This window comes from Sus scrofa, chromosome 8, assembly GCF_000003025.6.
Source record: "Sus scrofa isolate TJ Tabasco breed Duroc chromosome 8, Sscrofa11.1, whole genome shotgun sequence".
NCBI lineage: Eukaryota > Metazoa > Chordata > Mammalia > Artiodactyla > Suidae > Sus > Sus scrofa.
This window is the reverse complement of record NC_010450.4, coordinates 138,670,615-138,695,995: the sequence shown is the minus strand read 5'-3', so window position 1 is coordinate 138,695,995 and position 25,381 is coordinate 138,670,615. Positions and strand designations below refer to the sequence as shown.

Genomic DNA, 25,381 nt, shown 5'->3' with positions numbered 1-25,381 from the left:
GGGAAATTAGAATACAGATGTTGGGGAAATTTTTAACATACACAGAACTAAAATTTCTAACATACACAAAACTATGTGTTAACATTAACATATAGTTGATGTTAAAATTAATTAAAATTAACATATAGTTCTGTAGCTCTATATGTTCCAAAATACTTAATGGAATATTGTTTTCTTGTTGATGGTGGATCTATTATTTCTGTTTAAAATTACATCAAATAACTGAATAGAAGAGTAGAAGAAACTAAAGGCTGTGGCTGCTTTGCAAATTCTTTTGATTGTGGGTTTTTTTTCCTCTGAAGGCACAGTATGGAATAGATATAAACGTACATATATATAATTAGTTATAAAACATTAACTGTCACTATTTTAGATAATTCAGATTTATCACAGAGCAGAATAACAGAACTTTTCAGGTACGTTAGAACGGTGTCAAAAGTATCAGATGAAGACTATACTTTTAAACCTTATTTATTAACCTTTTAGCTGTTCAAGCCATTATCCATATAAGCTGCTAAATTAACTTTTTAGAGTATATTAATTTTCTGATGGTATTATGAAACACACTTCAATTTTAGGGTTTTTAAGGCCTGTAGTTTTGCCATCTGTCTCAATTACAAATTCTTGAAAAGGTATCGTTTTCATTCACCACACAGTTCTTTTGTGAAGGCAAGAAGAGGTAAGTTTCTTATATTGGACAAATTAAGCTCAAGTTTTGCTCTAATGAAAAGAAAACCAATTCTCTGAAAAGTTTACTTAAATACATTTTAATTTTAGGGGTGACTGTGTATTTGAAAAATAACTCCACATACCACTTCATTAGTTTTTATTTAATGATTATGCCCTGGATGCATCTTATCATGTGAACTTTAAAAATCTAAGTGATTTCGGAGTTCTCGTCATGGCGCAGTGGAAATGAATCCTACTAGGAACCATGGGTTTGTGGGTTCGATCCCTGGCTTCGCTCAGTAGGTTAAGGATCTGGCATTGCTGTGAGCTGTAGTGTAGGTCGCAGACTTGACTCGGATCTGGTGTTGCTGTGGCTGTGGGGTAGGCCGGTAGCTACAGCTCCAATTAGACCCCTAGCCTGGGAACCTCCTTATTGCCGTGGTTGCGGCCCTAAAAAGACAAAAAGATTGAAGAAAAAAAAAATCTACATGATTTAGAAAAAAATCACCCATGGATAAATGGATCGTATGTTTCATGGAACAATGAGTACAATTCATTTTATAGTGAGTTTTTCTGATACCTGTTTTGAAATAATTGGATAAAAGAACTTTGTATAGAACAGTATTTTCCTATTTTAAATTGTGGGAACCCCATATAAAAAAATATATGTTGACCCCATACACGAGAGCGTTTGTGCTCCTGTCATAATAACTACATGGTGCCGTTTATGCACTTACCATGAATTCACCATAGATTGATGGAGATGATACACCACTGCCTGAAAATTCCAAGAACCTCAGTGGTAACTTCGCATTTTTACATGCTGGGAAATATTGGTAGAGCAGTGGTTTGTAAACCTGGGGAGTATGTTATTAATCTGTAGACTCCCAAGCTCCTACTCAGATAGTCTGATTCATTAGGTCTGTGATGGGGCCCAGGTAACTCCATTTTATACAGGAGTCCTGACAGTTAGGATGCAGATGGATTAGGAAGTCTGGTCCTGATTTAGACCTAAGTACCCACATACTGTATGCTCATGTATAAGAACACACATGCTCCTGTATACTCTTGTCTTGATTGTTAAGACTGTGGGAATCTTGGGTATGGCTATGCTGTGGCTTCCACTCTGAGTGGGCCTTTTTCCTTTGTTCTCACTTGCATACACCAGAATTTGGGAGATGGAGAAAGGGTGAGGAAGTCTAGGAGGACTCTGATGCAGGAGTCACCTCTGGTTTTACAGTTACTCTGTCAGTGCGTTCAGGGCCTGATACAGTTGGTAACCCCCAGGTATCCTCTGTGACTCTAGGCCCCTCCTTAAGGTTGGATTGTGCCTTCCCACCATAGTAAGTCAAAGCCTCCTGGTTATATCAAGTGTTCTCCAGCCTTGTGTTTTCAGAAGATGCTATGACGCTAACTTCTTTTTAATAGGTGTTGGACAACAAAACACGCAAAAGGTTTTTTCATAATACAGTCAGCTTCTGTTACTGATTTCCTCAATTAAGTATACAGTGCATATCTTGAAAAAGAGCACTGAAAATAAATTTTCATTGTTACCCATTTCTGTATTGGATTTGAAAAGAACCTCTTAAGTTTTGGAAGTTTTATTTTTGCATAAATCAGTTGTCAGGTGTGTTGCCTTAAAACATGAATTAGTGCTCCAACAACATTTTAAGTAAAATTAAAAAAAAAAAAAAAAGGAGTTCTCGTCGTGGCACAGTGGTTAACGACTCCAACTAGGAACCGTGAGGTTGCGGGTTCAATCCCTGGCCTCGGTCAGTGGGTTAAGGATCCGGCGTTGCCTTGAGCTGTGGTGTAAGTTGCAGACATGGCTTGGATCCCACTGTCCAATGCTCTGGCATAGGACAGTGGCTACAGCACTGATTAGACCCCCTAGCCTGGGAACCTCCACATGCCGCGGGAGCAGCCCTAGAAAAAGGCAAAAAGACAAAAAAAAAAAAAAAAATTAACCCAAAGTTTCATGTGGATATTGCAGAGTTAATTTTAGCCATAAAAGGTGATCATTGTATCGCAATGGTGTTTAAAGAATCAGTTGTCTGTAGCAAGACTTAAGTATTTTGGAGATATTGTGGACTTGAGGGCTTTGCCTCCTTAAGAGTGTGCTTCCTGGACCAGCAGTGTCACATCCTTGAAGTGACATGGGTCAGAATCCATTCCGGAGCCATCCAATCAGAACCTGCATTTCAACAAGTCCCCAGGTGATTAGAATGCACATTAAATTTGAGAAGCACTGTCCCAGGAAATTGCTGCTTTAACTTGGGGCTTTTAGCTTCACTCTGCATTTTGAGAAAATACTAATTATATTTGGATCCCCCACCTCCCCCCACCTCCCACCATCCTGCTGTCCCTTGGAACTCAAATGAAACCAGCATAACCTACCCACAGAATCCTTAAATGTGAAAAGTGTAGTCCTGGCAATGTTTAAAATATCTGTAAGGGCAGAATGGATTCCATTCTAATAGTACATGTTTGATTACTAAGAATTAGAGAGGATAGAGAGACACCTTACAGAAATCCACAAGCTCTCAACTGATAAAGCGCCTGTGGTGTACAGAGTTTAAGAGCAGGGGAAAGTGATCCCTACTAGGGAATTAGGCTGTCTCAACTCTTCAGACACACAGACCTGCTGCTGCATCCGAGCCTGTGCTCTCTAGCTCTTCTCTGCCTGGTGTGTTCTTCCTCAGGCATCTACTCCTGCCTCGGCGTCATGTCTCATGTGGTACCTATTGCTTCCTGGGCCCACTCCTGTAATTCCTTTTACCCTACTCTACATTTTTGGCTTTATCTTTGCTTTTAACATACTGTCTGTATTTCTCATTATGAGTGTTGCTTATCAGTCATTTTTTCCACGCCAGCGTGTAAACTCCATGAGGCAGGAGGGCTCTTTGTTTGCCGTTGCATGCCCTTTGTCTAGAACGGTACCTGGCACACAGGAGATGCTCAGCTATTTGTTGAATGAAAAAAATGAATTCTGCTATGGCTTCTAATTTAGTAGAGGAATATTTATGTCTTTGTATGCATGAGAATGGTTTAACAAAGTAATAGGAGAAATGAACAGTGACCTAAAATGAAGTTAGGTATGGTGGGTGATGTTTTCGTGATATTGAGAAGTAGGATTTAACCTATTTTATGAATGAGTGACCATTTGCAATAATTTTTCCATAGGTATTTTCAAGGAAAGACTGCCAAATTTACCTCTCTTTAGTAATCTGAGTTTTACTTCAGATCTAACACGACAAGTTAAAGACAGCTGGTATTTACACAAACCAAACTGAGTTATTAGGTTAGTTGTATTTAGTGAAATCTGCACTGTGATTATTAAACTTGCCTTTGTAGTGAAAAGTATGTGGTAAAACTCAGGACTACTCCCTAATACTTCAACGAACTTTGAATCTCATATTTTTTAAGAAGGTGGTTGGTTTAATTTTCACTTTTATTTATACTGTATGCCACTTTTCTTTAAATTTAAAGATCATTTTGCTTTGTTTTATTTCTTTGTTTTGTTTCATCTTACTTTTGCAGACAGGCTCGAGGAGAGAGCATCCTCTGATGAGAGTGTAGAGCCGCATTCTGCTCCCCATCCTCATCCTCCAGGAGATCCTTTTGGTTCTGTTCCTTTCATTTCTCACTCAGGCAAGTTACATACGTAGCATCATCACTGTCATTAAAAAAATATGCATAAGAACAACAATAGTAAGGGCGAGACCCCTTACTGATATAAAGCCAAAGTGAGATTAAGGTGTTAGTTACAGAACACAGGACAGAAACCATTTTCACCTTTAGCCATCCTAGTCTTCCTAGTATTCTTTCCATTAGGTTGTTCACTTCGTGCCTTTTGCCAGCACAGAAAAATGCTGATTGGTGCAGTAGAACCGTGACTGTTTCTACCTATAGTCTTGGATACTGTTGAAAAGATTCATGCATGGAAATAGCTCTCCCTTTTATATGTTTAAAATACATTAAAGATGTTTTTATACTTAGGTTTTGCTTAAAAATCATGACATGCTCTCTTGTAAACTGCCTTTAAAAATGTTAATGATTTTATATTTGTCACAACTTGTGACAAAACACTTCTTTCTTCTTACATCGTGCTTTGATTTCAGTCCCGAAGTTAAGTGTTGTTACTATTCACTAGTTAAAAATACCTGGTTCTAGTTAACACATCGAAGGTACTAGGATGGAGTAGAACCCACTTTGGCATAAATGGGTTTGTGCGTGTTTATGGTTATAGTGGAAAAATTTGAGTTTAATCTTAGACGAGGGAAATGTGTTGGGAGAAGTCATGCTTTGCTAGGAGGTGAAGGTTTTGCTGAATATATTCAAGGTAATTGTCAGCCATGCTCTTTGGTTTTGTTTCTTTTCTTTCTCACTCGGGCGAGTGGCATATGGAACATCGTCACTGCCATTAAAATTCATGCATCCAAGAGAGAACAACAGGAGGAGAACGGATGACTGCACAGCCAAAATAGGAAATAGGTGTTCGGGGTTTCTGATGAATACATTGGAGCGGTGTTGCAGCCACTCAGCATCGAGACTCAGCGCCCAGCACCGCAACCGAGAGTGTCTCTGCGTGCTTTCACGTTCCTTTCTGTGTTTTCACCCTGACATTTATCGAAAAGCGAACATATTTTTGTCATTTTCTGTTTGCTTCCTTCCATTTATCTTTTTGGTGAATGACATGACATAATTAACAGGGAACCCAGCTTACTGTGTCTGTTTCCTTAATCTGCACAGCACTCCTTCACACACGTGACCCCAGTGCCTTCTGTTATAACAAGTGATTATTTAAAAATCTGTGTATATTAGCGCAAGTGGTCTGCAGAAGTTCTCATGAACACAGTACTGAGTGACTTCACATATTGATCTGTTTGTGGCAGAGAGTGGTCTCAGTACTAGCTCTTTCTCATACTCTAGAAGGAATTGCATAATCCTTTTCAGGTTTGCACAAGTCTGTGCAAGGTCTCTGTTCTTTAATGTCTCCTGAAAGAACCCTGGGGGAAGAATACTAGAATCAGGAACTAGATAAGCCTCAGTGATTTGCCTTTTCCCTGGGCATCCTGATTTTGGGGTTGGAATACAATTTTTGTAGTTATAAATAAGCTCACAAGTTTGAGTTTGATTGCTGCTGTTGCTGTTTTGTTTTTCTTTTTACTGTGGGTATTTTAATTTCTCTGTTATATTTTAAGCTTATTGAGGGTTGAAAACATGAGTTTTCTGTCTTTGAATCCTTCCCAGTTGCCAGTAAGTACCTGTTAATATTCATTGGGCATATGGAAAAATTACGACTATTCCTAAAAATTCATACTTCTTAGTATGAGGACAATGGCAATAAAAAAATGCCCTTCTATATAAATGCTCTCCCTCCAAAAGCAGCTTTAGATTTAGTGTTAATACGAACATTGGGATAGTTTGGTTATGGAAAATTGAGTGCAGAGACTGGGATAAAGGAGAGATTGGTCATAAGAGGAACACCCACGGAGAGAAGAAAAAGATGACGACTTTTCTGTGATGGCTTTTTGTTAATTTATTTTCATTAAGATTCAAATTAAACTCTAAAATCACTTGCTGCTTTTCATCATCGAGCTTAGAAATACTTTGTTATAAATAATTTTTAGGTAGCAACATATTTGAAGGCATTTATTTTCTTCTAGTGGTAAAATAATTGACTCTCTGAGATAAAAATTAACTTCATAAGCTTTAGGAAGAAATTGGAAAAAGCAAAAGGAGTTCTATCCAATGAAAATGTACTCCGCCAGGCATCGTGAGTGTCTGGAGACTTAAAGGAGGCAGAAGGAAGGCAAGGAGCGCCTTCCTGGGGTGGGGGGGGGGTTGTGCAGTGCAGAGTGGTGTGTCTGTGTGACAGGCCATCGTACTTGAACCAGAGTTGACAGTTCCTGAACACAATTTTAGGTAAACCCTGTAGAAAATGCATCTTGAGAACAGGATGAACTCAGCCATGAGGCAGAAAGCTGTAAGAATTCTACCGGCAGAGTGCATTTTAAGAAGACCCTCTGTCCTGAATCTAGTCTTCCTTACTATGCTGTGTTTATTAGGAGTTGTGTTTTTATTTTGAAAGAAAAATTTCTGTGAAAACTTTGAACCTTAACTTTGAAATTATAATGGGTTGGTTTTTCCTTTGCTTTTCTTCAGTTCATCATAATTTTATAAAATTGTTTTTAAGCTGAATTTTTGAATTAAAATGATACTTCAAAAAGTTATATTTAATAAGGCTTATAATGAAACCAGTCACTTCTCTGCTTGTTCCTTACCTGTTCAAAACTCCCTAGAGAGTAATTTTTCACTTCCGGCATTTTAATATATTTATTCTATGATTTCTTCCTCTTTTTTCAATTTTGGGTAATAACTGTAGACTTCCCATTATGGAAAGTGATGGTTTGGATTAATTATACTGTTAGCATCCAGCTGCAATCATATGCAGAGTTTTGACACAATTGGTTGTTGGTGTTCAAGTGTGCATTTTCTGAATGTGTGAATGCTTGTTGCCCCTGAGGTCCAGTATACCATGATTACATTTCCTTCTGTGTGGTTTTATTTCTCCTGGAGTTAGTCACACGGATGTTTATCAAAATAACTGTGTTTTTATTCCCTTAGTTAAGTTTTTATGTACCTGTCACTATTCATCCCCATGTAGAAGTGTCATGTCCGCCCAGTTTAAGGTGGCTGGCGTTTTCGTTTTTACTTGACTGTATCTCTCGTGGAGCTCTGCAGTCTGCGTTGGTTGCCTGCCCACACTTAGCATCCGAGCATTTTCTTTTACCCATCAGTCTTCCTAGGAATTCCCGCTCTCCTCTTTCCCTTTTTCTAGTAGAGCAATTGTGGTAGTTGTTTCTTGAGAAAATATATATGCATGGGAAGAAAACGCTAAATTTTGTTGCCTAATATCTTTTTTTCCTAACCTGACACTTGGCTGTAATTTGGCTGGGTAAATAATTCTGTCGGATATAATTTTCTTTGTGAATTTCCAAGGCACTGCTTCATTGTATTCTAGCTTCAAGAAAGGGGGTGAGGCTTCAACTAGAGGAATGGCTGCACGCTGCGCCGCTGGCTCTAGGTCCCCGTAGCCTCTGATACGTAGAAGGAAAAATACCTGTTGCTTCTTCTTACTAGCTCCATGTACTCTAGATCTGGTGTAGTCAGTGGCTTTATTCCACATAGATGCATCTTTCTCTTTGTTACCTTAGCTTATGATATCACTTGTAGACCTTTGAAGAAGCGTAGCATCTTGGTAGATCGTGTCTTAAGATGAATCAAATATATAATAGTTTTTCTTCTTCATATTTTTAAACATTTCTTTATGGGCAAAACTAAATTTCGTAGTTATTCATTTATGCACAAGTCAAATAAGTATATCGAGAATCTGCTTGGTGCTGTGTGTAAAGGGAATTTCTTCTTCCGTAAGTCGATACTTTAATTACAGTGGAAATTATATATTCCTTTATTGTCAGGTTACTGAACTGGTGTTAGTAGTCTTGTGTGTCATGAAGAACACTGGCTTTGGCATTGTAAAGCCCTGGCTGTGAATCTTAATTCTGTCACAGAGTAACTACGTGATACTGGATGTTGCTTAATTTCTTCAAGGGTCTCTTTATCTTAAATTGGAGATAATATTAGCTACTCAATGAGTTTATTGGAAGGATTAAATGAGAGAATGTTACACAAAACACAGACATGCTCAGTGTTGGCTGCTGTTTTGTGTGTTGCTCTTGGTTGTGTTATTAAGCAGTATTTTTATTACTTATTGCTAAATTCCAGAATCTTAGTGTTAAAATGAGTTTGGCAACTGCTGTCCAACTAGTAGTAGTACAGAGTTCTAGTAATAATCAGATAGTTAGCTGCTGAGCAGAAGTGTAGGACCTGTTTCTGAGGCCGTTCCCTGCCAAGAACGGTTTGGATAGCACCATTTCTATTCGTATTGGAGCGTTCAGGACAGTGTACACATAAACCTTCTTTCAAAAGCACAGTGTTCCTTCCCAGTCCTGAAGGCACACAGCCTGCCTGACTTCTCCCCGGACGTCATGTTCTAGTTAGTTGTGTGCTAACCTGGGACACCTGGCTCTGTGAATCACAGTGTGGGCCACTTCATTTTAATAAATACTCTCGATTTCTGAAACATGCAGTATTTGAAGAATTTGGTCACCAAAAATTTAGATTTCATGTATTGGATTTCATTTTTAAATAGCGTTTGCTGGCTCTCCCCAAATGCCAGACCTACCTCATGGGTCTCGTTAGCTAATAGGAAGTTAAACTGAATTTAGGGTTGGGGAAGGTCGCATTATATATAGCGAATACTTGTTGGAACATAAATTATTACAGATTATTAGTCCAAATGCTGGGTCATCTTATAGGCCGTGATAGAGGGGTATTGTCCATAGCTTTAGATTCTAGTAGGTCTTTTTCTATTCCAGAATGTCAGCAATGATGGTCACCCTTTATGGAATTCTGCTGCATCCATCTACTGGAAACTGAGGCTCAGAGAGGAGGTCAGTGACTTGTTTAAGGTCAGACAGCCTCTAGGTAGGAATCTAGCTCTGTCTGATGCTACACTCTGTTTCTGTAAGTAGTAGTAAAACAGAAGTGTTCGGTGACTGATTTGAAATACAAACCTGCAGTAAGATGAGTAGCAGAATAGAAATGTCAGTTCTGTGGCAGTTTTATGGCAAACATTGCCCACAACTGGCATGATTCTCTTTTTATACTCAGGCTGTCACTTGGCCTGTCTTAAGAGAAATCATACAGATTTTGATAAAACCCTCTAATCCCCTAATCCTTGGGTCTGGCATGGTCAGTTGCTGAGAAATGACGGCAGGCAGTATGCTTCCAATTCAGAGTGAGCTTTGAAGTCTTAAGAGCCCCTCCCGCATACCCTAAAACGATGAGGCAACAGAAGGCATGTAATTACAATAGCAGTTTCAAGCCATTTATCCTCTATAATCTGATAGCAAGGAAAAGAACATCAAAACAAAATTTTCTTGAAGGTAGAATCTTCTTATATGATTAAAAATGGACCACCTGTTTTATAACTAAAAGACCTATCCTCTTAAAAATGGACCTGATTGGAAGAGTGGGATATGAATAGTAGGATACAGATATGCCTCCTCCCTATATTTGGGGGATATATTCTGAATACTTTAAATGTTTTGATATAGTTTGTAAAGGTTCATTTATGTGGTTTAAGAATATATGTGCAGTATTTACTTAAAATAGTGTGGAATTAACTAGGATCTCATCACAAAGGGTTTGTTTAAGGGAATACTAATACTGAGTATATGAAAGTGTGTGAAAATTGATGATAAATTTTAGCTTTTGAGTTCGAACTCTCTTTTGGACTGTGCAAGACGATTCAAAGATGTCTTTGAAATTTTGACACCGAGAAATACCCTTTTATGAGAACTTGAGCTTGGAATGGATGGATTCACGTTCTTTGTTTGTTTGGTGTATTGAGGTTCCTTTGGTCAGGTGAGCGTGTTCTTTAGGGCCTCCCAGTTGTTGTTACCTTGGTCACTGTTTTCGAGAATCAGGAATCAGGATTAGTGCGTGGGTTTCGTTTCACAACAATTCGAGTTGAGTGGTAGGCTTCTTGAAGTCAGGAATTGTCTCTTTTTTGGGCAAAGTAAAATTATATATAGAATTTTTATTTTTATTTTTTTAAATGATTTTTGTTTTTTTCCATTATAGCCGGTTTACAGTGTTCTGTCAATTTCCTACTGTACAGCAAGGTGACCCAGTTACACATACATGTATACATTCTTTTTTCTCCCATTATCATGCTCCATCGTAAGTGACTGGACAGAATTAGTTCCCACTGCTACCCAGCAGGATCTCATTGCTTATCCATGCCAAAGGCAATGGCTTGCAAGCATTTGTCTTATCTTTGTACAATACCTTGATGAATGAATTTATTATCAAAGTATACTCTGGTAATCTAATATAAATTTGTCTCACACACCCTAATATTTAGTGACCTTTCACTAGATAAGATGGATTTTATTAATGTTTAGCTTTATCAGGTGATTTCCATTATTGTCCTTACTTCATAGATGAGGAACCAGAGGCTCTTGGGATGTTTGTCTCCTGCGGATTTTGTAAAGTTGTGTATGCTTTCATTTGTGGATGAAGTCTTAGGGTTTTCTAGAACTTAACCCTACAGACTATAACATACTCCATTCAAGGTATTTATTATACTTTTCAGCAAAACTCTTATTTGCTGAACTAGAAACAATAGTGGCCTCATTCTATTTTTTGATTCTTTTGTTTCTGTTTTGTTTTTTACTTTTCAGGCATAGCTTTGCAAGGGGATACAAAAGAAATGTAAGGCAAGTTTGTGGTTGTATTTTGTAGGGGGTTGGTGCTAAGCTATATGGGGGTTGGTGCTAAGCTATATTGGGGTTGGTGCTAAGCTATATTGAGTGTTTGCTGGTGGTGATAGTCTACTGGTAATTTAATTGTAGAATTTACAGATGAGAGTTTTAAACTGATGTCATCAGCAGAGACGTCACTGTGGCCTTAAACATGGGCATTTCATTCTGCTTTTACCTAATTTCAAATTCTTTATGTGTAAGAAGAGATTGGACTATGTCTTTAAGAATCCCTTCTCATATTTTGCTTTCATACTTAAAACTACGAAACAGAATTAAATGTCACCAAAACGCAGAAAAGAGAAAGCCAAGGGAGGCGCGTTGGGTGGTAACGTTGCACACCTTTGAGGTGGCAGGAAGTCCTGTCCCAATAGAGATCGGACATGGAGAACACGGGAACATTTTTGGTGTGGTTAATAGATGGAAGAGGAAAGACTGTAGCAAACAAACCCTGCAGACTGTTTTCACCCTCATTGTCCTGAGACCCTAAATGGGGGGCAGTTAAGAGCTAAGGTGTGAAAACCCCCTGGCCCCACATTTGTGCCCCCAGCACTGGTTACTGTCCCGCCGCTCTGGCTCTTTCGTCCGCACCAGTAGAAGCCCGTAGCAGGTGCTCCGGGTCGGCTCGGGAGGGGATGGTAGGAAACGCCCGTCAGGCTGGCGCAGCTCTCGCTGAGTCCCTGCAGTGGGCCAGCGCTGATGTCCTCACGTGTCCTGATTCTCACTTGCACCCCTGCTGCAGTTCTCTGAGGCAGGTGGGCACTCTTGTCCCCACTTGACAGACGAGGAAGGTGAGACCCTGAGTTAATCCCCGAGTCCGGAGGAGAAGGCAGGTCGTCACAGGGCGCCATCGTTAAACCCTCTGTTGGTGAAGGAGGGACGTGTGCTGTGGATGTGGATATGCACGGTTCCCAAATGGTGAATTCAGTGTTGCACCTGCTTATTCGTAAGTGCTTTTAATTGCACGGACAGTGCCGAACAATTGAAGCACTGCCTTAGTCAGCTTTGAACGACTAACTTGAAATTCTGTGTATGAGGTATATGAAACCGTAAGACAGAATAAACAGAATGTATGTGTGTAAGTGCTGCTTCTCTTGACTCTTTCTTTACTGACTCCTGTTGTTCCAGCTTTCTTTTCAACACTTGGAATTTCCCCGGGAGACGGTTTATTTGCCGCATGAGAATTTAACGCTCTGTTGCTCATTGCTGCGGTTCTTAATAGTTTACTCAAATCTGCATTGTCTGTCTCAGTCACTCATCTTATTCTCAGGATTTGGCTCTGATTAGATGTGGGCCGTTGCCAGCAATTGAACCTGACCTCAAAAGAGGAAAATTACTTAAAAAGTTGAAATGTTTACAGTTTGTAGTTGCAAGGCACAAAACAGAAATAAAAATACCCTGACTAGAAGCCACCAAGATATCATTCTACCATATTTCACTTAAGGAAAGAATGCCCTGCTTAGAGCCAGAAATAAAAATTGGTCAGTGAAATTTTAGTGTTTTACCAAAATCAGTTAATGGAGAAAAGTGCAACTGGGTGCATTCTAGACATTTGTTTATGCTTTAAATGTGTGTTCCTGGTGCCTGTTGTAAATATTGTAGGTCCCCTTCTCCCTACGTGAAAACCAGCCATTTTTATGTTGATAGTACAGATCTCAGTAATATAGGGATTATTAGGATTTGGGATATATTGAATTATAAGGCAACATATTTCAGATAGACTTTTGGGAAATTAAGCAAAACTGGTGTCATTATCAGAGAAGTCACTGTGGCCTGATTATTACTGTTATTATTAATAAGTCAAATGTGTACTATTTAGTCTGTCAACTTGGAAGAAGCAGTCTGGCACCAGGAACAAACAGTAGGAATGTCTATTTTGTTTTGTTTTTTTAAATCACAATATGTTTAGGCAAAGAAATACATTATAAATGTTGATAGCACAGTCTCTGGTGCCTGTGGAGCAGGACTAAAATTCTCAGAATTATACTGAGATGATTTTATTCTTTAGGTTAAAGTTTTGCAGTGAAGGCAGGGCAATTAAGTGGGTGGCTCTTGTTACAGACAGTGAAACCTTCCCTGGGAGGGTTGTAATCCTCAGCTTTGGAATTTAACTTTTGCCCTCAGGAGGTGCTGCCAAGAGACGGGCACTTGTGTGTAGCTTGTGCTTCATGGTGCTTAGTGTCTGTTGCTTTTAGTATGCTGGCAGAGTAGCCCCTGGCTGGACTCCATCCTGGTTTATGGAGGAGCGGGAGGATGAAGAAGTAGAGAAACCTTTAAGCAGTGTCAGGGTGGGTTGTGAGAATGTGCGAGAAAAAAGGAATTCGGGTAAATATTTTCGATAGATTGTTTTCGTTTTATGAAGGAGTGACAGTAAAGGAAATAAAACCTGTCTGTACCAGCCGGCAGTTTCCCCAGTTGCCCACACTTCTCAGGGATGTAGCTGAAACCACAGAGACTGGATCGGTCAGTTCACATGGCTTTCCTTGCTCTTTGTGAAAGCAGTCCTTTCCGTGGCTCGTATCGTGCTCTCAACAATGTTAAAAACCGGCTGGAGTTTCCAGGATCCGAATCGCACTCCTGTGGGGTGCGAGTGTACCTTGGATTGCTTGCTTATTTTTGGTCGTTCTAAAGCGGGCCTGGGCTGGCCGTGAACTGGGCCCTCCTCTCCCCCTCCTGCCCCTCTTCCCTGTCGAGTTTATCCTCCTTCAGCCAAGGAGGCCAGAAAAGTTGGTGGGAAGTTGGAGGAGGATGGATGAGATAACTGAGTGTGGCCCTGCCTTGGAAGTGACGACAGTCGACTTTACTGAGTGTTTATTTTAGTCCTTTCTTTACATTGGTTCTACGAAGTAGAATGTGTTGCTATCACATTACTCCCTCATAATAACACACATATTCCCTCACGTGTGAGGGGACAGAGTAGAGGATTTAGCTCTGATCCTGTCAAGATTGTGACTGGGTTAGTAGCTTTATTAGCTGTGTACTATACATAAGTAAAGTGATAAACTGAGATTCTTATTGAGAAAGAGGTGTTTTGAAATTTCCTGGTGGTTCAGCAGGTTAAGGGTCTGGCATTGCCACTGCTGTGGCTCTGGTCACTGCCATGGCGCAGGTTTGATCCCTGGTCCGGGAACTTCCGCATACCATGGGTGCAGCCACAAAAAGGGGGGGGGGTTGGGTTCCCTTTCAAAGAAAAAGTGCATGATCACAGTTCTATTTAACATGCTGAAAACTAGAAATAATCAAGCAGTTCTGTAGGTGAATAGTTATATATTATACAGACAGTGTTTTATCCTAACCCTATCCCTTTCAGAATTATTAGTGGACTGTACTGAAGCTGTAAAGCTGCCTTATCTGTAGATTTATATCCACACTGACAGTAAAAGGAGGTCTGTATAGCGCTTTACAACAAAGAAAATACATATCTGTACTAAAACTAACACAGCTTGAGAAGCTGACAGCGGGCAGCAGGGTAGGAAGTGGAAAGTGACAGGTGTGTTTTGTAAAGCAGTGCTGACAATGGGTAAAGGAGGAGTTAGTTTAGAGGATGGGATTAATGTAAGCGTCCAGGAGAAGGTCAGTCCAAGGGCTCTTTCCTCTGTTAAGGGTTCCAGTTCTAGGCCTGGAACTCTGTCTCCTGGAAATGGGAATTTGTCCCGGGAAATCCTAGAGCAGCATTTTCCCCAAGTGCTTTTTGCAGAATTGTGTGAAAGGGTCATCGAGGTGACATGTAAGTCACAGGGAGGGAAGCATATTCAGAAACCCTGGGTTTCAGTAAATCAGGTTCTTCTGTGTCTGAGGGGTCAGCACCTTGACTATGATGCGTGTTTTCCCGGTGAGGGCGGTGGGGGGGGGGGCATTTCATAAGCCCGGGTGCCTGGGCCCACAGAACTGTCTGGTTCTTGTTACCTTGTCACAGACTGGACTAGTGTTCCATAGAAGACGCTTTAGGAAGCATTTTGGGGCCTTCCTACAGGTGCCTGGAGCAGGCCTGAGGGGTGCACGCGGGGTTCTCGGAGTGGTGGGTGACGGGAGCAGGCATTCAGGGGAAATGCGTCTCAGAGGGAGTGCCCCCGAGTGCAGGAGGACTGCCGAAAATCCATGCAAGTAAATGCTATGGCTACCCTAAAAGTAATCTTGGTTTTTTAATATCAGAAGCAAGCTGTGTGGAGAAGTCCAATGAGAATCTGCATCTGATTTGGTTTTAATCTGTTAGGATTTAAGATATGCTGTATCTTTCCGTGTGTATAATAAGCTTATCGTGGCTGGTTTCAGGGAACTGGCAGATGAGTAATGGATGAAGATTGTATTTGTATTTAAGTATAACTGATGGGATTCTCCACCTCCTCTGCCCCCTCCTCCAGCCTTCCTCCCCACCTCAGGGTTGCCAGCAACCTGTGGGCGCTGCCCAGAGCCGGCGGCCACTCTGTCCCCGTTTGTCGGACCACCCAGCACAGCTGTCTCCTCCTCCCCTGGAGATGCTGGTCTCGCTGGGCTTCGGTGGCATTGGGCTCCCTGGTTTTGCTCCTCCTCTCTGGCCCTTTTCTCTTGGCTTTGCTGGTTCCTCTGTTGACTTCTAAAGGCCTTGCACCGAGAGCTGGTGTGGGCGCCCCTGCTCCTCCTCTGAGCCCTTTGCCCGTTCCCTGCCCGTCCCGCATACCCTGCATGGCGATGACCCCCGAGTCCACGCTCTCAGCCAGAAGCTAACCCTCGTGCCCAAGCCACAGACGCCTGCTTGCACTTAAATGTCTCACAAGCTTTGCGTCCCAGACCAAATCCTTGACAGCCTGTGTCCCGGGGCCTCCTTGAGCCTCTTCTGTCGTGCCATGGCAGCACCATCCAGCCCATTTTCCTCTTCAGTCTCCAACTGCCACTCCTGTTTTCCCTGCCACAGGGTCAAGCAGCCCCTAATTTCTAACTTGCATGGCCCATTTGCTCTCCCGATCTCCCCACTTGTGCACCACCCTTGTCTTTTTTCTACGTAGCGGTTATCTTTTTGAAATATAAATCTGATCGGGATACTTTATGTAAGTCGTGAACTTGAAATAGAGCCTTGTAATGGCTCCCACTGCACCCAGAATTTAGAACGAAATCCCAACCTGTGCCCAGGGCGTAACCGGGGCCTTCGCGGATCTGGCCCTCCCCCTCCGGGGCAGTGTCCCCTTCTCACTCTGCTCTGAGCACGCCGGCCTCTCCCCCGGCCCGGCCCTTATCGAGCTCCGCCTATGAGCGTCCTTCGATGGCCAGCTCATCTCACATGGCCTCCAGGCTCATCTCCTCGGAGAGGCTGCGACCGACGCCCAGGGTCGTTTCCTTCCGCTGCCCCTGGGCCCACGCCCTGCTCTGTTCCTCCCAAGCACCCGTCACAGTTGCCGGTTGCTTACTCTCTGAATCTCGGAAGTGTCTGATGAGTGTGTAGCAGGCAGTAAGACGCCTTACGTTTAGTTGAATCACAGAAATGTGAACAACTGAATTCGGAGCTAGCCACATCCCAAATGCAGAGTGTCTTTTGCCAGGGGCCTTGCCGGTGCCCGGTGTGGATTGGACATGTGTGTGTAGCTGTGAGCTCGAAGGGGTTGCTTATTGTCTCATTGGACAGATACTGACTCGGTGTAGCGTTAGGGCAGCTGAATGACCTGGGAGGTAAGTGGTCAGTAGACCCGGGTCCGAAGGAGGCCTGGCAAGGAAGGCCTATCCTGTGTCCATCAGGGGACCAAATCCTGGTAATGTCCTGAGGAGCGCCTCCGAAGGGCTCTGACAAGGGCTGGGTGTTGAAATGCAGCCGGGAACGCTGGACCAGTCGGGTGGGAGTGGGGGTGCTGGTAGGACATTTGTCCTGAGCTCTGGTGTTACAATGGTAGATGCTGAAACAGCCGAGGGCTCTGAGAGCCCCAGCTTGGTTAGGTTGCTCTGTTTGATAGCAAACGTGAAGAGTTTAGATCGCAAGGGAGATTTAAAAAACAAACCCCAAACTATTTAAATCTTTTTAGTTCCCGAGTTGGAGCAGAGGGAGCTTCGGTGTGGCTCTAAAGAGGAATACCCATGGCAGACGTCAGGGTTTGAGGCCAGTGGTGCCCCAGCTCAGCATCCAGGCAGGGAGGGCCCCTGAGCTGGGCTGCGGGTTGGGACTTTAGAGACACTGGAAGGTGGTGAGCAGTCGCCATGCGATGAGTGTTTCCGAAAGGCCATTCTGGTGACCATGTGAGGGATGTGGGCTGGGGGCACACAGGCACGCGTAGGGGCTCGGGAGTTGCTAGATGAAGGGGAGGGAATGAAACAGGCAGAGAGAGAGGAGGGGCCAGGTTCCACGGAGTGTAAAAACACTATTTGGTGGGAAGGAGATGCAGAACTTGGTAGAAGGAAGTGGTGGTCACTGCTTTGGAGGGAACTGGTGAGGAGCACATTTTAAGAGGAAAGATGATCTCACTGGAAATACTGCGTTTGAAGTAGTGGGTAGGATATACGTATTCATGGTGAGTGTTCGATGAGAAGGAGAGATGAGTATTCATGGTGAGTATTAGAGATCCAGTCAGAAAGGTGTAAATGGCCGTTAACAGATAAGAAGTCAGGACTCAGGTGAGGACATGCAGAGGGAGAAAGCCAGCCCAGGATAGAACCCAGGGAACACACCTGTTTCAGGTGGTACTGAAAGAGACGTCTCTACAGCTATGACCAAGAGGGGATACAGTCAGAGAGGGTGGGAAGATGGAGGTGCTGACCTTCAAAGAGAAGGCAGCAACTCAGGCACCACCATGTTCTAACGGACGGTTGTGGCCCTTCTGTCATAAGCTAGTTCGCTGCCATGACGAAAGACTCTACGTCCAACCCTAGCTAATTGTCAGAGGAGGGGGAGGGATGAGTGGCTGTGTGGTAGGGTCTGTTCAGATTGTTTCCTGCCTCTGGAAAATCAATTCAGTGCAAGAGTGTACCGGGAGGGCTATTTTCATGTGAACATATTATCTGTCTTTATGTCATACAGTGAAATTGTCAAGCGCTCTGTTTGTTTGATGTAGGTTTATTACCTATCTTACCGAGAACATAGTGACAGTTGTTTTAAGGCATCAAGCTTTTAATGTACTGTCTAGTAATAGGTGGGTATGACAGAGGAGGAGGTGTCATCCAGGGAAGACAGGTGTCCTTGGGACTGTCTCAGTTTGGGAGCTGGCCCTTAGCTTTTATCAGGCTGCGGGGATGCAGTCATGCTAACCCAACTCATAAGATCCTTGGCTACCAAAAAAAAAAAAAAAAAAAAAAAAAAAAAACCAAACCCAGAATGCCAGTGAAAAATTAGATATTACAGTGAAACATGTAACTAAGCAGACAAGCTATTCATGCTTGTTGATCTCTGTGGGAAAACTTTATAACAGAGTTGAAATACAAGCAAGGCAAGTGGCTGGATAATCTTATTTTGAAGGTGGGAGAAGAACATTTGCTTGTGTCCTATATTCAGAGTCCTGTTCTGGGGACTGCGAGTAAGACTTCGCTGTCACTGAGGGCCTCTGGTAGTCTGTCTGCACCGAAGGACCTAACCTTCGGCTTGAGGCCAAGTGCATTCCCCCAGCCTGAGGACAAAGAACGGCCACCGTGTCTTCCTTTAAGGGAACAGCTGTGCCTGATGTGTACTACTTCGTGGGAGCACATGTCGTTTCCTGCAAACGACTTTTTGAAATGCATTGCAGTGATAGAATTTTTCTTTGAATCGGCAGGTTCTCCTGAAAAGAAAATTGAGCCTGCATCCACGAATCAAGGCAACAGCACTGCAAACCCCGTCAAGCATAGAAAAGCAAGCCCCTTGTCTAAAGACCCGCGGACTGGAAAGAAACCCCCGGAGACCTCGTCCTTGCCCGGCCAGGGGCCGAAGGGGGCCGAGGAATCGGAGAGTGATTTCGAGTCAGACCCCCCTTCCCCGAAGAGCAGCGAGGAGGAGGAGGAGCAGGACGAGGAGCCCGAGGAGGAGGGCGGCCTCCAGGGAGAACCGGGAGATTTTAACGACGACGATACTGAGCCCGAAAACCTGGGGCACAGACCGCTGCTCATGGATTCCGAGGACGAGGAGGAGGAGGAGAAGCACAGCTCCGACTCGGACGACGAGCCGGCCAAGGCCGCCGCCAGCGCCGCCAGCCCGGGCCGCCGAGCCGCCGCTGGCAGTGGGCCGGGCCGGGACCCCGGGGCGCCGCGCCTCGCGCCCGCCCGGCCGCCCTCCGCCGCGGGGCCCGCGGCCGCCCAGCCCGAGGTCGACGTCTTCGGCGCCGTGCCGTTCTTCTCGGCGCGCGCCCCGCAGCCCCGGCAGGGAGAGCGCGCCCAGGCCCCGTGCCCCCGGGGCCAGCCCGGCCCGGCGGCGCCGGTGGAGCCCGAGGAGTTCGACGTCTTCACCAAGGCGCCCTTCGGCAGGAAGGGGACGGGGCCCGAGGCCCACGGCCTCCGCGCCGGGGCCGCCAGTGTGGACGTCTTCGGCTCCACTCCGTTCCAGCCCTTCGCCGCGGCGGCGAGCCGGAGCGGCAGCAGCGAGGACCTCTTCGGGCTGGTGCCCTTCGAGGAGATAGCCGGGAGTCAGCAGCCGAGAGGCAAGCCGCGGAGCCTGCAGAAGCTGACCTCTCGCCAGCGGCGCCCGAAGCAGGACGCGGCCAAGAGCAACGGGAAGCGGCACCACGGGCCCGCGGGCGGCGCCAAGAAGCCGGCCAAGCCCGCCTACCGCACCCCCGAGCGGGCGCGCAGGCACCGGCGGGCCGGCCGCCGGGACTCGCAGAGCAGCAGCGAGTTCCTCACCGTCTCCGACTCCAAGGAGAACATCAGCGTGGCCCTGCCCGATGGCCTGCCGGCCGAGGACAGCCTCCTGGACCCCTTCGGGGCCAAGCCCTTCCACCCCGCGGACCTGCCCTGGCACCCCCCGCACCAGGGCCTGGGCGACAGCAACCCCGTTCTGCCCGGGCGGCCGAGGCCCGGTTCACTGCACGGGGCCTTCCACGGCGCAGAGGCCCTGAAAATGGATGATTTTGGGGCCGTGCCCTTTACAGAGCTGGTGGTGCAGGGCCTCGGATCCCAGCAGCCCCAGCAGCCACAGCCGGGCGACTTAGACCCGTTCGGGGCAGCTCCGTTTCCTTCTAAACAGTAGATGACTTGCGAGGCGCTCTTGGCATTAACTCCTGTTTCCAAAAAAAAAAAAAAAAGAAAAAAAGAAAGAAAAAAAGTATGAATAGTTTTATGACTTTGAAAGAAAATTATTTGTATAGCCCTTTATATCATTCATTCTTACAGGTCAATCAGAATAGATGATTTTTAAATAAACCAAATGGAAAAAGGAAGCATCTGCACAGGGTAGTGACTCCACGCCTCTTCCACGCAGGAGCAAAGGGAGCGACGCGGCGACTCTAACCCAGGGGTTCGGCCACTGACCGGCCAGCACAGGAGTCCAGGGGAAGCGTGCGGGCCCTTTCCCGTCGTGTAGCCCCTGAAAGGGCCTGGAAAGCTGCGGCGTCATTTTTATAACCGAAGGTCACTTTTGTGCGCATATCCCAGGCTCGTTCCAGGATCCAGCATTTAAAACTGAGGTTCTTTGCAACAAGTTGCATTTGCGGATTTTTTTCCCAAGGTCTCTTCTAATTTCCTCATGGTAAAAAAAAAAAAAAAAAAAAATCCACTTCTCATGAAGCATGAGAAAGTGTTATCATAGGGAGAGTGCAGAGGTTTTAGTCCTTAGACCTTTTTCTCTACAAAGCAGAGCCAGACATCACTGACTGCTGTGCCTAAAACTTTCATTTGAAAAAACAAGTGCCATTACCGTGGAATATCTACGTAGAAGCTTAGAACAAAAACTAGAGAGAAATATCTGACGTGTGAAAAAATGTAAGAGAAAAAAAAATGATACAGAGGAGAGAAAAAGCAGTCCTTTGGGAACACTTTATGTTCCGGTTTTGAATGGCTTCTTGCTCAAAACTTTTATTATCATGTCCCTGCTAAAGCAGATTATTGGGAAGAGTGGGAGTGAGGACAAGGGTCATATAGAAATTTTATTTTAGGAAAAAAAAATACGTAGCTGAAACTCCGAGTTTTTGAGAGGTCAAATCATGTTGCATTTAATAACGTCCTTTATTAAATTACACCTTCCCCAACTATTCCCCAAGTCGTGAGCAGCAATTTTTGAGTTAGGTCTGGAGGGTGGAGTAGTTTTAATAAAGTGCACAGAACAGTGAAACCCACAAAGCCTTATGGGCAGGACTCGCTCCTGCCGCAAGTACCTCTGCACTGATACTCAAGATCTGAGGGTGGCTGCAAGGTGGCAGGTGTCAAGGGGCCAGCATCTAAACTCTGGTAGTTAGCTGACTGTCTTTAGCGAAAAGAACCCAGCTACGAAATGGCTTTTTTTTTTTTTTTAAATAACACCACAAATCCTAATTAGAAACTTGAGATTTTATAGAAATCATTTAATAAGATAGAAATTAAGTATATGAATTAATGGAAATACGGTATCTGTGCTTCCTGCATCTCTGACTGTTTTAAGTTATAATTAACTGTCCTTCCCTATCCAGTTAACAGTGAGCAGTTTCTAGAACCATTAAAAGGATTTACAAAAAGGAGGAAACTTATCAACGGGCACTCTCCTTGATTGCTGTATTTTAAATTAACTCTCTTTGAGCCCAATTAAATTTTCTGAGTAATCTTATCAGAATCTCTTAATTATAGCACCCCAACTGGGATGAGCTATAAACTTGGAAAGAAGCAAAACACATGTAACTAAACTATATATTTTTGATTGCTTCTCTTTTCTCTTTTAAATCAGACAGAAACCTGTGGACAAACAGAAGCAGCATGTGAATCGCAGTGTAGCAGGGGCAGACCTCGCATGACCTTACTGCTTAAAAGCTGTACCTGTAAAGCCCGGCTGCACCAGTTAACTTCTCCTTGTGCCAAAGGCAAAACTTATGTTTGCACCTTTTTTTTTTTTTTTTTTTCTGGTTCTCAGGTTGATTAATACTGCTAATGCAAATGCTCAAGTAGATTTCTTTGAAACTTTACAAAGTAGGTTCAAGCGATACTTTTAAAAGTGAAGAGTTGATGATTATATATAGTCAATCCATGAACTACAGTAGGTTTGTATCAAACAGAAGTTTTTTTTTTTAAATGAAAATCTGTTGGTTGATATGTACGCAATATGCTTCTTAGACTATTCTAGTCCTTAGCTGTGGTCTCTGCTAGATGTCCAGACTTTCACGGTGGAGAAGGGGTAGGGATGAATTCGTGTGGTCTCCTTGGGGTGGAAACATGACATACCTGGAGGGTGATACCAAGGCCTTGCTTATGCTTGTTTTTCCATACACTGAATAATTTTAAATGATTTAGACACTTTGGTGTATAATGCTGAATGAATTCTAAGGAAACACTGACACTGTTTACAATAGTTACATTCTTAGGTTTATTGTATCACAGCCCAGTGACTTTCCTCTTGAGATTGTAGCTCAGAGGAAACATTCAGGATCTAATAGGGAACCCAAGGGGATAGAAGTGGGGAGATAAGATTCTTTTTTTTTTTTTTTTTTTTTTGGCTTTTTAGGGCTGCACTTGCAGCAGATGGATATTCCCAGGCTAGGAGGTCAAATTGGAGTTACAGCTGCCAGTCTACGCCGCAGCCACACAGGATCCGAGCCGCGTCTGCAACCTACACCACGGGTCATGGCAATGCCAGATCCTTAACCCACTGGGCGAGGCCAGGCCAGGGATCGAACCCACAACCTCATGGCTTCTAGTCGGATTCTTTTCCGCTGCACCACAACGGGAACGGCATCCTTTGTCCTGACGTAGCAGCATTTGCCCAAGGAGTTCAGGGTTAGGGTTGCTTCCCACTTCCCATCATGTTCTTCCACTGCTGTCGGATATAAGTCATACAGCTGATGCCCAGGTGAATCCCTGGAGAAGGGTAAGAATAAAGCTCCCAAGACATGAAAGAGCTTGACACGCACTTGGCACACAATACTCAGTACATGGTTGGCTCTATTTATGGGATGGTCTCATTCTTGTTTAGGGAGGAAAGCAGAAAAGCAGTGGTTCCTGTTCAGCAGGTGTCCCTGTGCGTCTTGAGCGTGTCGAGTAGTCACCCTCTAACCTGTAATACTTGATCAGCACTAAGGGAAGTACAAATTATGAAGCTAGCAAAAGTCTGAGGCCAAAGGTATTTCTGTCCTAACAGCTTTAATAATGCTTATTGATTTTGAATCATCTTTTTAAAAAGTGGACCATTTACTTATTTTAATATCATCACTTCAGCAAAATGGTAGTGTTGAAAAGATCAGCTTTCATGGCACTAAGGAATGTATCTGCTAAGACACAAAAGTTGCTTGGTGTGCATGTGTATGAGGCCGAGGAGGAAAGATTGTAGGCGGATGAAAATTTAACAGACTGGAGTATTTATTCAGAAGTATCCATTGGGAAAGGGTGGGATTCTTCCACTGATGCGCCTCCTGCCTGTGTGTGTGTCTGCATGTGTGTGTGTGTGTGTGTGTGTGTGCGCGCGTGCGTGCGTGTAGGTACTTGGGCACAGCTACGACAGTGTTTGGAATTGTAGACAGAAGCAGCTGTTGATCGGGTGACAGAGACAGACGATTGTCCTCATCTCGCTGGCGGGACCTCCTGAGGCGGAGCCCACCCTGCTCTCCAGGCAGACCCCTGTTCCTGCTCTGCGGTCTGCTCCGTCTCGTTTCGGTTGTGGTACTGAGCATCAGCACTGCTCGAAGGTCCTCGCGTGTTAGCATCACTAGTTCTGAGGAGTTTGGGTACATTTGTTTCAGTATATGTAGAAGGTCCAGTAAACTTTCTCTCTCTCTTTTAAGCAAAATGACTCATTTTAGGTCCAATATTGAGCTGACAGATCTACTGTGAGAATGAGCTGACGTATCTACTGTGAGAATAACATGATAGTTTATTTGAAAACTTCTGTACACAGTGGTGTTTATATATCCAGATAAATATATAAACACGTATGCATGCATGCATCACATCTCTCTACTGTAGAGGTAATGTGAATTTTTAAATTTTAAATGGAATTGCAACCACAATCATTGCTAAAAGAACATTCACTCCTAGTGAGGGTTTACAAAAGCCACTAAAAGAATAAGGTAGACAGATAAAAATGCAAAGGGCCATCATTTGGGGTTATTTTTATTTAAAAATTTATTGTGCTACTTTTGAAAGAGAATTGTTTTTATTACTACGTTCTTTGTGATTGGAAAGTCATCTAATAGTAAGCAGTGCAGTAATAGGAAGCTACTTTTTAATTGCTGGCAAACAGCTTTAAGTGCACTTTCTTTTATTACACTTCCATTTTTTGTTAAACTTGAATTTTCTGAAGCCTTTTATGTACCACTAAGCAATTAACTTTAACTTTTAATAAACCTGATTTACATCTTTATTATATTTCTAATTGCTAAAAAAACATACTTTCTAAAGTTCAGTCCTCAAATATAGCTGGGAAACTTATGAGATAGAATCACTTGCTGTTTTTTTCTTCTTTTATCTAATTAAGCACTAACAGATTTTAGTACTATATTGCCTTTATGTCGCTTATTCTTATTGACTGAAATTTGTCCCTCATCACTTTGTTTGAAATTTAAAGTTATTTTCTTACTGTATTTATCATACCTACTGTTTTAATAATCTGCATTCTTTAAATGCAATAAATCCCAAGTGGATTGCATATTCTTTTTAATCAATGACTTCAGAGTTTTTCATTATTCGCCATCATCTTATTAAAAGTTTTGGATGCAAACTTCTGGTCAGTTTTTTCATTCACACCACATACATCAGGCACCTGTTATGCACCAGCTAATGGAGTAGAAAAATGAATAGGGTTAGATCTCCGTTCTAAGGAGCTCACAGTTTTGGATTTAAGTAAGAAAACATATTTTGACCTAGCATTTGTGCGACAAAAAACTAGCATAATTTCTTCAGGCACCATGACTATTGGTGCTTATAATGATGAAGGTAAGGCCAAAACATAAGAGCCTGAAATTCCTCTTTAGTTCCTTTAGAATGTTTGGCATAGTTTGTGCATTATATAATTTATTTTTAAACCCTTTAAAAACCGGTAACCTTTTTTTTTTTTTTGCTTTTTAGGGCCACACATGCGGCATGTGGAGCTTCCCAGGCTAGGGGGTCAGATCAAAGCTGTAGCTACCAGCCTATGCCACAGCCACAGCAACACAGGATCAGAGCCACGTCTGTGAACCTACATACACCACAGCTCACAGCAACGCTGGATCCTTAACCCACTGAGCAAGGCCAGGCGATCGAACCTGCATCCTCATGGATGCTAATCAGATTCCTTAAGTGCT

The 25,381-nt window shown here is 43.4% G+C and overlaps 1 protein-coding gene across 2 annotated transcripts in view; it reads left to right on the top strand.

The window, feature by feature from the left end:
• Positions 1 to 24,756, top strand: part of BMP2K (BMP2 inducible kinase) — a 118,727-nt gene extending 93,971 nt beyond the window's left edge. Inside the window, exons 15-16 of one of the 2 annotated variants that reach the window (XM_021101897.1) lie at positions 4,210 to 4,320; positions 18,767 to 24,756. In XM_021101897.1, coding sequence (XP_020957556.1) covers positions 4,210 to 4,320; positions 18,767 to 20,172 — 1,517 coding nt within the window. In that variant the 3' untranslated portion in view covers positions 20,173 to 24,756. The remainder of the gene's footprint in view (positions 1 to 4,209; positions 4,321 to 18,766) is intronic. The other variant, XM_021101898.1, reaches the window with a different exon arrangement.